The 14,845-nt window shown below is 46.9% G+C and overlaps 1 protein-coding gene across 1 annotated transcript in view; it reads right to left on the bottom strand.

Moving 5' to 3' along the window:
- The window catches only part of LOC130310066 (zinc finger protein 615-like), a 34,172-nt gene extending 21,452 nt beyond the window's left edge, over positions 1-12,720 (bottom strand). The window contains exons 1-7 of the mRNA XM_056552372.1: positions 12,551-12,720; positions 12,318-12,436; positions 11,826-11,981; positions 6,707-6,827; positions 2,856-3,189; positions 1,840-2,789; positions 242-378 (exon numbers count right to left, since the gene is read on the bottom strand). Coding sequence (XP_056408347.1) covers positions 242-378; positions 1,840-2,789; positions 2,856-3,189; positions 6,707-6,827; positions 11,826-11,981; positions 12,318-12,436; positions 12,551-12,629 — 1,896 coding nt within the window. The 5' untranslated portion in view covers positions 12,630-12,720. The remainder of the gene's footprint in view (positions 1-241; positions 379-1,839; positions 2,790-2,855; positions 3,190-6,706; positions 6,828-11,825; positions 11,982-12,317; positions 12,437-12,550) is intronic.
- Positions 12,721-14,845: the final 2,125 nt, after the last annotated feature.

The following is a 14,845-nucleotide window of genomic DNA, read 5'->3' as shown; positions in this document are numbered from 1 at the left end:
GAACCTAGTCAAGAGGGAGGTTACGTACCGCACGAGGAGACTAGGGGGTTTATCTATGGTAAACCCTGTGGTGTTCTTAACAAACACCTTCTTGAAAGCCAACATTGCAAACCTCTGGAAAGAGAGGGCTCCTCCATGGGTACTCTCCTGCAGGGAATGGTTTCGGCCTTTCTTCCAGGAATGGGAGAGAGGAGGGCAAGTGAAGGACCTCCGTACGCCCCATGGATATCTTCCGGCTTACGCTACCCCGACTCTGAAGGCGAAACGTCGGTGGAGTCTGAGAGATCAGGACCCAGTCAAGGCAGATTCTTGACAAACAGGTTCTGTTGACCCACTTCCAGAAGTCTCTGGCGCTCAGGGACTGACCAGGGTCGGAATCTGAGGGTGGGGTTGTATCTTTTAAACATGAAAAGGATCCCCCAGAAGTTTTGGGACTTGGCTGCTTTCAGGGGAAGCTATATGTAAGGGACATCGTGAAGTACAGGAACTCTGATGACCAGGGATGTCCCCAAGAAGAGTGCGGGGACACGCTGGAAAGCATGGACCACTTCCTGCTTCATTGTCCCTTTAATATAGGGGTCTACAACTGGGTGGGCGCTTCCATCGGCTGGAATCAACTTGCCGGCCTTACCTATCCGGAGTTGGGTTATGGGACATTTAGGAACCTGGTGGCCGTGATCGGGGCACTTTATTCTTAGTCAGTTTAGTGGTTAGGTACTACACGTGGAACGCACGGTGCTTAGTGTCTACACAGCCGAAAGTCCTCTCCAATGTGGAGGTCTGTAGGAACATAACCGGTGACCTCGGGAAGATCAGGTCTTTGGAGTATGGCAGTCTCGGGACCATTAGGGCTTCTCTTCTATGGAGAGGGTTTTGTTTTGATGTGCCCTAGGTACTAGACCTTTTGGGTACCTTTATTTTGGTTAGGGACAGTGTTATAGGGATAGAGATAGGGTGAGAGCAGGGTCAGTTTTAATGGAGGGATATAATTAGGGAGAATTGTAGGGGGAGTTAGGGAAAGAGTTAAAATTATTTTGATGTATCATGGCTGCCATCCTCTTAGCTTTTTGTTTTGTTTTAAGCTGATATGGTATGAAGGGCTTAGAGGCGACCAAACTTGGTGTACTTGTTATGTTTTCTGTTTTTGTTTTCTTGTTGTGTGTTTCCCGAGTATGGATGGTTTTGGGTTGCAGCCGGGTAGTGCAAAATTTTATGTTTATATTTTGATAAGCCAAGTTGTGTTATTTTTATGTTCATTTTCGGTATGCGTGTCAGTGTGTTGGTTAGATAGTTTGGTTAGGTAAGTGGGCATATTCATTTATTTATTTATTGTAAAGCTGTGCTGGCCAGTAAGGCAGGGTTTTGTTTTTGATTTATGTTATAGCTAGTTAAGCTTGTTTTTTTTGCATTGGACAAGTTTTGTATTTTTATAATAAAAAGAGTTTCAGTGTGAGATGAGCTATGATTTGCTAAGGCTGCACATGACCCCCTCAGAGATGGGGGAAATGTGCTCTGGACAAGTAAGGAGACACCTAGTGGCAGCTTTTTTAAACACAGTACATTAGAAAAAAATTTGTTTTCCCATAAGGAGTGCAATAGAAACTTAGTTTTAATAATAGTGCCCATTTAAGGGGTTATCCATGGGGGGGGGGGGGGGGGGGAAACAAAAAAACAGCTACTTTTTTCCTGTGTGAATTCTGTGACATTTAATGAGAAACGATTTACCTATGAAAACATTTCCCACATTCTGATCATGAAAAATACTTCTCCCTTGTGTGAATTGTCTGATGTTTAACAAGATGATTTACCCATAAAACATTTCCCACAGTCAGTCTGAACATGAATACGGCTTCCGCTGTCTATGAATTTTCTGATGCCTATGAAGAGCTGATCTATATGTAAACTGCTCTCCACATTCTGAACAGAAGTAAGTTTTTTCTCCTGTGTGACTTTTTCTATGTGAAATAAGATACGATTTATCTTTAAAGCATTTCCCACATTCTGAACATGAATATGGCTTCTCCCCTGTGTGAATTCTCTGATGTGTGTCAAGATTTGATTTTCTTGTAAAACATACTCCGCATTCTGAACATGAATAGGGCTTCTCCCCTGTGTGAATTCCCTGATGTGTAATAAGGGTTGATTTGCGTGTAAAGCATTTCCCACATTCTGAACAGGAAAATGGCTTCTCCCCTGTGTGAATTCTCTGATGTGTGTCAAGATTTGATGTTCTTGTAAAACACAGTCCGCATTCTGAACATGAATAGGGCTTCTCCCCTGTGTGAATTTTCTGATGTGTGAAAAGACTTGATTTGCGTGTAAAACCTTTCCCACATTTTGAACAGGAGAACGGCTTCTCCCCTGTGCGTTTTTTTCTGTGCGTAAAAAGATCTGAGTTTTTTGTAAAGTGTTTTTCACTTTTACCACATTGAAACCCTTTACCCTGTTTCTGATCTGTCCTTGTGGTAACAATCTGTGATCGGTCAGTAGAAGGTTCCTCATGATAAGGGAGATCATGTGATGGATCTGTACTGGGATCATGTGATGGATCTGTCCTGGGATCATGTGATGGATCTGTACTGGGATCATGTGATTGATCTGTACTGGGATCATGTGATGGATCTGTCCTGGGATCATGCGATAGATCTGTACTAGGATCATGTGATGGATCTGTACTGGGATCATGTGATGGATCTGTCCTGGGATCATGTGATGGATCTGTACTGGGATCATGTGATGGATCTGTCCTGGGATCATGTGATGGATCTGTACTGGGATCATGTGATGGATCTGTACTGGGATCATGTGATGGATCTGTACTGGGATCATGTGATGGACCTGTCCTGGGGACATGCGATGGATCTGTACTGAGATCATGTGATGGATCTGTCCTGGGATCATGTGATGGATCTGTACTGGGATCATGTGATTGATCTGTCCTGGGATCATGCGATGGATCTGTCCTGGGATCATGCGATGGATCTGTACTGGGATCATGTGATGGATCTGTACTGGGATCATGTGATGGATCTGTACTGGGATCATGTGATGGATCTGTACTGGGATCATGTGATAGATCTGTATTACGGTGAATAAGATTTCCTCCTGTGGAGTCCTGTGCGGTGTCTTCATCTTCTGTTTTGTAGCTCAATAATATGACGTTTTCCTCAGAATTCTTACTGGTGATTTCTGTTAGGAATAAAAAAAATTAATTGAGATCATTGTTATTTTTTAAACCATAAAACCAGCTACATTTATAACATCCTTTGGAACATTATATATATCTATGGAGGGGATGTGATGCTCCATCCCTGGGGAGAGCAGGGGCCCGTACAAGATATTGTGGAGGGGTGTGTGTATGTATATGTGTATATATATATATATATATATATATATATATATATATATATATATATATATAGTAAATTTGAGTAGCTTGTCTCTACAAAATGCTGTTAGTCCAATAAAAAAGGTATTTCAAGATACTGCAACATTTTATGATTTTTATATATATATCTAAAAGGGACAAGTATTTTCCTCAGGGAGAGGCAACGCTTCCGGTGTAAAACGGAGATTCAAAAATGTCATTAGCACTCCGCGGGCTTTCTGGAGTGCTAATGGCCTGGAGTGCAGAAAGCCCACGGAGTGCTAGTGACATTTTTGAATCTCCGTTTTACACCGGAAGCATTGCCTCTCCCTGAGGAAAATACTCGTCCCTTTTAGCTAGTCACTACAGGTCTCTCATCCTTAGCCAAGCCAGAACACCCAGCTCTGTACTGATGAGGGGCAAGCACCCCGAAACAGCTGTCTGTAGATGGGTTCTCTTCCCTTCTGGGGAGAATTCTGACTTGGCATTAATCCCAATCAGCTTCTGAGACTTTGTAACCAAAGCCAGAGCTGATCAGAGGGCACGCTACCTTATATGGAGGTGTGATGAGAAACGTATTTTATTTATATTATATATATCAGGGCTTTATTAGGAAAGGGTCCTTTATTTTTTACACATCATTTACTTATTGGAAACATTTTATTTTTATATGTTTTACCTGTTATACTATTCTATACATCCGTATTACAGTGACAGTTTACCTGTAAGGTCCAGCCATAGGGTGTGATCACAGGTAGCGCATCCGCAGTGGATTTGACGTTGTGGATGTGCTACTGACCGTCCCTAGAGTGCCTCCTGCTGTGCCCACGTGTCCGGTTTTTCGCTACCAGCAGACACACAGCGATTTGTGAGTCGCCGTGCGCATGCGCATTGTACTGACAGACATCACGGTGGCTCCCTCTGCTCCCTGAGCTTGGCAGAGAACGGCCATGATGTCTATGAGTACAATGCGCATGCGGGCGGTGACTCAATAATCACTGTGTGTCTGCTGGTAGCGACAAACCAGACACATGGGCACAGCAGGAGGCACTCTAGAGATGGTCAGTATCACATCCACAGCGTCAAATCCACTGAGGATGCAGTCTGGGCCTTACAGACTGCTGCATTTGGCAGACAGGGGGCGATCATCTGGCCTCCTGCTGCTATGGCAACCAACAGGATCTCAAGATCGCATTGTAGTGATCAGTACCGATCACGGCATCTATTTATTTAATGCTGTCAAGACTGGTGCGATCTTGGTCTCAGCAGCAGCGTTGGGATCCTGGCTGTGATTGACAGCTGGGTCCCAACACTGAAAGTGTAGAGGAAGCGATCCTTGACAGATCATGTCCGCCACATGTCGGGGAGGGGTTAATGTCCTCAATGAGAAAAGGCTGATTTGGTGTTTACAGTTTGGTGTAGACAAAGATTGGTTGTGACAGTCTGCGGATCTATTGTCTGCGGCTCTATTGTCTGCGGCTCTACTGCCTGCGGCTCTACTGTCTGCGGCTCTATTGTCTGCGGCTCTATTGTCTGTGTCTCTATTGTCTGCGGATCTATTGTCTGCGGATCTATTGTCTGCGGATCTATTGTCTGCGGATCTATTGTCTCCGGCTCTATTGTCTGCGTCTCTATTGTCTGCGGCTCTATTGTCTGCGGATCTATTGTCTGCGGCTCTACTGCCTGCGGCTCTATTGTCTGCGCCTCTATTGTCTGCGGCTCTACTGTCTGCGGCTCTACTGCCTGCGGCTCTATTGTCTGCGTCTCTATTGTCTGCGTCTCTATTGTCTGCGGCTCTACTGCCTGCGGCTCTATTGTCTGTGGCTCTATTGTCTGCGGATCTATTGTCTGCGGCTCTATTGTCTGCGTCTCTACTGTCTGCGGCTCTATTGTCTGCGGATCTATTGTCTGCGGCTCTATTGTCTGCGGATCTATTGTCTGCGGCTCTACTGCCTGCGGCTCTATTGTCTGCGTCTCTATTGTCTGCGGCTCTACTGCCTGCGGCTCTATTGTCTGTGGCTCTATTGTCTGCGGATCTATTGTCTGCGGCTCTATTGTCTGCGTCTCTACTGTCTGCGGCTCTATTGTCTGCGGATCTATTGTCTGCGGATCTATTGTCTGCGGATCTATTGTCTGCGGATCTATTGTTCCCGGCTCTATTGTCCCCGGCTCTATTGTCCCCGGCTCTATTGTCCCTGGCTCTATTGTCCGCGGCTCTATTGTCCCCGGCTCTATTGTCCCCGGCTCTATTGTCCCTGGCTCTATTGTCCCCGGCTCTATTGTCCCCGGCTCTATTGTCCCCGGCTCTATTGTCTGCGGCTCTATTGTCTGCGGCTCTATTGTCCCCGGCTCTATTGTCTGCGGCTCTATTGTCCCCGGCTCTATTGTCCCCGGCTCTATTGTCCCCGGCTCTATTGTCCCCGGCTCTATTGTCCCCGGCTCTATTGTCCCCGGCTCTATTGTCTGCGGCTCTATTGTCCCCGGCTCTATTGTCCCCGGCTCTATTGTCCCCGGCTCTATTGTCTGCGGCTCTATTGTCCCCGGCTCTATTGTCCCCGGCTCTATTGTCCCCGGCTCTATTGTCCCCGGCTCTATTGTCCCCGGCTCTATTGTCCCCGGCTCTATTGTCCCCGGCTCTATTGTCCCCGGCTCTATTGTCTGCGGCTCTATTGTCCGCGGCTCTATTGTCCCTGGCTCTATCGTCTTCTCCCCTCAGATGTTGTTTACTGCCTTAGGAACGTTACTGTTATAGAATTGTCCAAGTATTTTCACATGATGCCAAGGGACTTACGTTAGAGTCAGAGGTCTGTGGAGGAACCCAACCTGGAAGAAGGATCTCCCTACTCTCTGTGGCAGGCCCTGTGTAGCAGCCATAGAAGGTGACTGTGAGACATCAGGAGTACGTGAACCCCTATAGGGACCAGACGGAGCCCCTGGAACACTTGGTGGTAGCAAGAGAAGACAACTCCTTATAAAGAGCCGGAGCAGATGTAATAGTTCCGGCCGGATCGGAGCCACCGAGATAAAACTGCTTAAAATAGATGAGGTAATTGCACCTACAAGAACACCATAAAATTGTATTTTGCTTCGTAAGAACTGGAGCCCAACAAGGAAACATTTTTTTAATGGTCATTAATAGGTTAAAGCCATGTTGTCTCCTGTGGGACGAGCAGATTACACATCATTCTGGAGCAGCAGGGAACACTGGGACATTTATTCTGCAGGAACATCAGGTTGGTGAAGGTTTTATGATATTTACTATGAACATTGGATGAATAGAGAGATTTATGTCATTAAGTCAGAGGTTTCTAGTATAAAGGAATAATGAGTGACACTTACCTGGTGATGTGAGGGGCCGGGGGTCCTCCATAATGTCCTGGTACAGATCCTTGTGTCCTTCTACATACTCCCACTCCTCCATGGAGAAATAGACCGCCACATCCTGACACCTTATAGGAACCTGACACACAATGATACCGTCATCACCAGACCCCTCCATTACTGTATAATGTCCCAGCAGTGTCACCTCTCTAATCATCACCAGACCCCTCCATTACTGTATAATGTCCCAGCAGTGTCACCTCTCTAATCATCACCAGACCTCTCCATTACTGTATAATGTCCCAGCAGTGTCACCTCTCCAGTCATCACCAGACCCCTTCATTACTGTATAATGTCCCAGCAGTGTCACCTCTCCAGTCATCACCAGACCCCTCCATTACTGTATAATGTCCCAGCAGTGTCACCTCTCCAGTCATCACCAGACCCCTCCATTACTGTGTAATGTCCCAGCAGTGTCACCTCTCTAATCATCACCAGACCCCTCCATTACTGTATAATGTCCCAGCAGTGTCACCTCTCTAATCACCAGACCACTCCATTACTGTATAATGTCCCCGCAGTGTCACCTCTCTAATCACCAGACCCCTCCATTACTGTATAATGTCCCAGCAGTGTCACCTCTCTAATCATCACCAGACCCCTCCATTACTGTATATTGTCCCAGCAGGGTCACCTCTCCAGTCATCACCAGACCCCTCCATTACTGTATAATGTCCCATCAGTGTCACCTCTCTAATCATCACCAGACCCCTCCATTACTGTATAATGTCCCAGCAGTGTCACCTCTCTAATCATCACCAGACCCCTCCATTACTGCACAATGTCCCAGCAGTGTCACCTTTCTAATCATCCCCAGACCCCTCCATTACTGTATAATGTCCCAGCAGTGTCACCTCTCCAGTCATCACCAGACCCCTCCATTACTGTATAATGTCCCAGCAGTGTCACCTCTCCAGTCATCACCAGACCCCTCCATTACTGTACAATGTCCCAGCAGTGTCACCTCTCTAGTCATCACCAGACCCCTCCATTACTGTATAATGTCCCAGAAGTGTCACCTCTCTAATCATCACCAGACCCCTCCATTACTGTATAATGTCCCAGCAGTGTCACCTCTCCAGTCATCCCCAGACCCCTCCATTACTGTATAATGTCCCAGCAGGGTCACCTCTCCAGTCATCACCAGACCCCTCCATTACTGTATAATGTCCCAGCAGTGTCTCCTCTCTAATCATCACCAGACCCCTCCATTGCTGTATAATGTCCAGCAGTGTCACCTCTCCAGTCATCACCAGACCACTACATTACTGTATAATGTCCCAGCAGTGTCACCTCTCTATTCATCACCAGACCCCTTCATTACTGTATAATGTCCCAGCAGTGTCACCTCTCTAATCCTCACCAGACCACTCCATTACTGTATAATGTCCCAGCAGTGTCACCTCTCCAGTCATCACCAGACCCCTCTATTACTGTATAATGTCCCAGCAGGGTCACCTCTCCAGTCATCACCAGACCCCTCCATTACTGTATAATGTCCCAGCAGTGTCACCTTTCCAGTCATCACCAGACTCCTCCATTACTGTATAATGTCCCAGCAGTGTCACCTCTCCAGTCATCACCTGACCCCTCCATTACTGTATAATGTCCCGGCAGTGTCACCTCTCCAGTCATCACGAGACCCCTCCATTACTGTATAATGTCCCAGCAGTGACACCTCTCTAATCATCACCAGACCCCTCCATTACTGTATAATGTCCCAGCAGTGTCACCTCTCTAGTCATCACCAGACCCCTCCATTACTATATAATGTCCCAGCAGTGACACCTCTCTAATCATCACCAGACCCCTCCATTACTGTATAATGTCCCAGCAGTGTCACCTCTCCAGTCATCACCAGACCCCTCCATTACTGTATAATGTCCAGCAGTGTCACCTCTCCAGTCATCACCAGACCCCTCCATTACTGTATAATGTCCCAGCAGTGTCACCTCTCCAGTCATCACGAGACCCCTCCATTACTGTATAATGTCCCAGCAGTGTCACCTCTCTAATCATCACCAGACCCCTCCATTACTGTATAATGTCCCAGCAGTGTCACCTCTCATCACCAGACCCCTCCATTACTGTATAATGTCCCAGCAGTGTCACCTCTCAGTCACCACCAGACCCCTCCATTACTATATAATGTCCAGCAGTGTCACCTCTCTAATCATCACCAGACCCCTCCATTACTGTATAATGTCCCAGCAGTGTCACCTCTCCAGTCACCACCAGACCACACTCCATTACTGTATAATGTCCCAGCAGTGTCACCTCTCCAGTCATCACCAGACCCCTCCATTACTGTATAATGTCCCAGCAGTGTCACCTCTCCAGTCATCACCTGACCCCTCCATTACTGTATAATGTCCCAGCAGTGTCACCTCTCTAATCATCACCAGACCCCTCCATTACTGTATAATGTCACAGCAGTGTCACCTCTCCAGTCATCACCAGACCCTCCATTACTGTATAATGTCCCAGCAGTGTCACCTCTCTATTCATCACCAGACCCCTCCATTACTGTATAATATCCCAGCAGTGTCACCTCTCTAATCCTCACCAGACCACTCCATTACTGTATAATGTCCCAGCAGTGTCACCTCTCCAGTCATCACCAGACTCCTCCATTACTGTATAATGTCCCAGCAGGGTCACCTCTCCAGTCATCACCAGACCCCTCCATTACTGTATAATGTCCCAGCAGTGTCACCTTTCCAGTCATCACCAGACTCCTCCATTACTGTATAATGTCCCAGCAGTGTCACCTCTCCAGTCATCACCAGACCCCTCCATTACTGTATAATGTCCCAGCAGTGTCACCTCTCTAATCCTCACCAGACCACTCCATTACTGTATAATGTCCCAGCAGGGTCACCTCTCCAGTCATCACCAGACCCCTCCATTACTGTATAATGTCCCAGCAGTGTCACCTCTCCAGTCATCACCAGACCCCTCCATTACTGTATAATGTCCCAGCAGGGTCACCTCTCTAATCATCACCAGACCCCTCCATTACTGTATAATGTCCAGCAGTGTCACCTCTCCAGTCATCACCAGACCCCTCCATTACTGTATAATGTCCCAGCAGGGTCACCTCTCCAGTCATCACCAGACCCCTCCATTACTGTATAATGTCCCAGCAGTGTCACCTCTCTAATCATCACCAGACTCCTCCATTACTGTATACTGTCCCAGCAGTGTCACCTCTCCAGTCATCACCAGACCCCTCCATTACTGTATAATGTCCCAGCAGTGTCACCTCTCCAGTCATCACCAGACCCCTCCATTACTGTATAATGTCCCAGAAGTGTCACCTCTCTAATCATCACCAGACCCCTCCATTACTGTATAATGTCCCAGCAGTGTCACCTCTCCAGTCATCACCAGACCCCTCCATTACTGTATAATGTCCCAGCAGGGTCACCTCTCCAGTCATCACCAGACCCCTCCATTACTGTATAATGTCCTAGCAGTGTCACCTCTCCAGTCATCACCAGACCCCTCTATTACTGTATAATGTCCCAGCAGGGTCACCTCTCCAGTCATCACCAGACCCCTCCATTACTGTATAATGTCCCAGCAGTGTCACCTCTCCAGTCATCACCAGACCCCTCCATTACTGTATAATGTCCCAGCAGGGTCACCTCTCCAGTCATCACCAGACCCCTCCATTACTGTATAATATCCCAGCAGTGTCACCTCTCCAGTCATCACCAGACCCCTCCATTACTGTATAATGTCCCAGCAGAGTCACCTCTCTAATCAACACCAGACCCCTCCATTACTGTATAATGTCCCAGCAGTGTCACCACTCTAATCATCACCAGACCCCTCCATTACTGTATAATGTCCCAGCAGTGTCACCTCTCCAGTCATCACCAGACCCCTCCATTACCGTATAATGTCCCAGCAGTGACACCTCTCCAGTCATCACCAGACCCCTCCATTACTGTATAATGTCCCAGCAGAGTCACCTCTCTAATCATCACCAGACCCCTCCATTACTGTATAATGTCCCAGCAGTGTCACCTCTCCAGTCATCACCAGACCCCTCCATTACTGTATAATGTCCCAGCAGTGTCACCTCTCCAGTCATCACCAGACCCCTCCATTACTGTATAATGTCCCAGCAGTGTCACCTCTCTAATCATCACCAGACCCCTCCATTACTATATAATGTCCCAGCAGTGTCACCTCTCCAGTCATCACCAGACCCCTCCATTACTGTATAATGTCCCAGCAGGGTCACCTCTCTAATCATCACCAGACCCCTCCATTACTATATAATGTCCCAGCAGTGTCACCTCTCTAATCATCACCAGACCCCTCCAATACTGTATAATGTCCCAGCAGTGTCACCTCTCCAGTCATCACCAGACCCCTCCATTACTGTATAATGTCCCAGCAGTGTCACCTCTCTAATCATCACCAGACCCCTCCATTACTGTATAATGTCCAGCAGTGTCACCTCTCCAGTCATCACCAGACCCCTCCATTACTGTATAATGTCCCAGCAGTGTCACCTCTCCAGTTATCACCAGACCCCTCCATTACTGTATAATGTCCCAGCAGTGTCACCTCTCTAATCATCACCAGATCTCTCCATTACTGTATAATGTCCCAGCAGGGTCACCTCTCTAATCATCACCAGACCCCTCCATTACTGTATAATGTCCCAGCAGTGTCACCTCTCTAATCATCACCAGACCCCTCCATTACTGTATAATGTCCAGCAGTGTCACCTCTCCAGTCATCACCAGACCCCTCCATTACTGTATAATCTCCCAGCAGTGTCACCTCTCTAATCATCACCAGATCTCTCCATTACTGTATAATGTCCCAGCAGGGTCACCTCTCTAATCATCACCAGACCCCTCCATTACTGTATAATGTCCCAGCAGTGTCACCTCTCTAATCATCACCAGACCCCTCCATTACTGTATAATGTCCCAGCAGTGTCACCTCTCCAGTCATCACCAGACCCCTCCATTACTGTATAATGTCCCAGCAGGGTCACCTCCCCTGTCATCACCAGACCCCTCCATTACTGTATAATGTCCAGCAGGGTCACCTCTCTAATCAGCAGCGCCATCATCTTGTTGATGAGCTCTAGGATCTTCTTATTGTTCCTCTCATGTATCATGTGAGGTGGAGGGTCTGTGATGGGGTTCGGGCCCCTGCTCCATCCTCCGGACTCCCCCGATGTCTTCCTCACTATGGTATAATCCTGTGTATGGAGAGAGACACAAATCTGGTGATCAGTATAAATCCCGGGATCACCGACCATCTCCAGAATCTATGACTATAACCTGTGATATTATTACACTGAAGAAAGTCATCGGGCCCCTCCTGATCTCTTGTATTTCCCCATGACACCTTCTTCTGGAGGAGAACCCCATAGTCTCACTGCTCTTACAGTAAAGAATCCTCCTCTATTGCTCCTATAACATTCCTATTGGCCCATTGGTTGCCATGGTAACTGCCCATATTGGGGCTGATCCTTCCTATCATGTCTTCTCTTCCCTATAATCCAATAAAGATGATAGAAATCTAGAGGAGTCACCTCTCCGGTCAGCAGGCGGATGATCTCCAGGGTGATGTGTAATAGTCCTGTAGTCACATCAGTCCTGTCCGGGGACATCCTGGGGGCAGCGGGAGAGAGGACGGGGGTGGATGAAGGACCTGTGGTGACGTCACGTGAGGGGGGCGGGGCTCAGAGGGTGGATGAAGGACCTGTGGTGACGTCACGTGAGGGGGCGGAGCTAAGCGGTGGAGAGGAGGTGGTGGATGGAGGACCTGTGGTGATGTCACGTGAGGGGGCGGGGCTCAGGGGTGGAGAAGTAGTGGTGGATGAAGGACCTGTGATGATGATCATGTGACATGAGGGGGCGGGGCTTTGTATGGAGATGAAGAGGTGGATTCTGGGTTTTCCCTCCTATAAGTTGTCAGCAGCTGTGAGAGAGCTGGAGCCAGAGGGATGCTGGGAGTTGTAGTTCTCTCCTCTGATATCACATAATAACAGTCTGGACATGCTGGGAGTTGTAGTTCTCTCCTCTGATATCACATAATAACAGTCTGGACATGCTGGGAGTTGTAGTTCTCTCCTCTGATATCACATAATAACAGTCTGGACATGCTGGGAGCTGTAGTTCTCTCCTCTGATATCACATAATAACAGTCTGGACATGCTGGGAGTTGTAGTTCTCTCCTCTGATATCACATAATAACAGTCTGGACATGCTGGGAGTTGTAGTTCTCTCCTCTGATATCACATAATAACAGTCTGGACATGCTGGGAGTTGTAGTTCTCTCCTCTGATATCACATAATAACAGTCTGGACATGCTGGGAGTTGTAGTTCTCTCCTCTGATATCACATAATAACAGTCTGGACATGCTGGGAGTTGTAGTTCTCTCCTCTGATATCACATAATAACAGTCTGGACATGCTGGGAGCTGTAGTTCTCTCCTCTGATATCACATAATAACAGTCTGGACATGCTGGGAGTTGTAGTTCTCTCCTCTGATATCACATAACAGTCTGGACATGCTGGGAGTTGTAGTTCTCGCCTCTGCTATTACATAATAACAGTCTGGACATGCTGGGAGTTGTAGTTCTCTTCTCTGATATCACATAATAACAGTCTGGACATGCTGGGAGTTGTAGTTCTCTTCTCTGATATCACATAATAACAGTCTGGACATGCTGGGAGTTGTAGTTCTCTTCTCTGATATCACATAATAACAGTTTGGACATGCTGGGAGTTGTAGTTCTCTCCTCTGATATCACATAATAACAGTCTGGACATGCTGGGAGTTGTAGTTCTCTACTCTGATATCACATAACAGTCTGGACATGCTGGGAGTTGTAGTTCTCTGATATCACATAATAACAGACTGGACATGCTGGGAGTTGTAGTTCTCTCCTCTGATATTACATAATAACAGTCTGGACATGCTGGGAGTTGTAGTTCTCTCCCCTGATATCACATAATAACAGTCTGGACATGCTGGGAGTTGTAGTTCTCTCCTCTGATATCACATAATAACAGTCTGGACATGCTGGGAGTTGTAGTTCTCTCCTCTGATATCACATAATAACAGTCTGGACATGCTGGGAGTTGTAGTTCTCTCCTGATATCACATAATAACAGTCTGGACATACTGGGAGTTGTAGTTCTCTCCTCTGATATTACATAATAACAGTCTGGACATGCTGGGAGTTGTAGTTCTCTCCTGATATCACATAATAACAGTCTGGACATGCTGGGAGTTGTAGTTCTCTCCTCTGATATCACATAACAGTCTGGACATGCTGGGAGTTGTAGTTCTCTCCTCTGATATCACATAATAACAGTCTGGACATGCTGGGAGTTGTAGTTCTCTCCACTGATATAACATAATAACAGTCTGGACACGCTGGGAGTTGTAGTTCTCTGATATCACATAATAACAGTCTGGACATGCTGGGAGTTGTAGTTCTCTGATATCACATAATAACAGTCTGGACATGCTGGGAGTTGTAGTTCTCTCCTCTGATATCACATAACAGTCTGGACATGCTGGGAGTTGTAGTTCTCTTCTCTGATATCACATAATAACAGTCTGGACATGCTGGGAGTTGTAGTTCTCTCCTCTGATATCACATAATAACAGTCTGGACATGCTGGGAGTTGTAGTTCTCTTCTCTGATATCACATAATAACAGTCTGGACATGCTGGGAGTTGTAGTTCTCTCCTCTGATATCACATAATAACAGTCTTGACATGCTGGGAGTTGTAGTTCTATCCTCTGATATTACATAATAACAGCCTGGACATGCTGGGAGTTGTAGTTCTCTCCTCTGATATCACATAATAACAGTCTGGACATGCTGGGAGTTGTAGTTCTCTCTGATATCACATAATAACAGTCTGGACATGCTGGGAGTTGTAGTTCTCTCTGATATCACATAATAACAGTCTGGACATGCTGGGAGTTGTAGTTCTCTCCTCTGATATCACATAACAGTCTGGACATGCTGGGAGTTGTAGTTCTCTCCTCTGATATCACATAATAACAGTATGGACATGCTGGGAGTTGTAGTTCTCT

This window comes from Hyla sarda, chromosome 1 (assembly GCF_029499605.1).
Source record: "Hyla sarda isolate aHylSar1 chromosome 1, aHylSar1.hap1, whole genome shotgun sequence".
In the NCBI taxonomy this organism is placed as follows: domain Eukaryota; kingdom Metazoa; phylum Chordata; class Amphibia; order Anura; family Hylidae; genus Hyla; species Hyla sarda.
The sequence above is the reverse complement of the archived record's forward strand: the minus strand, read 5'-3'. Positions and strand labels throughout refer to the sequence as shown.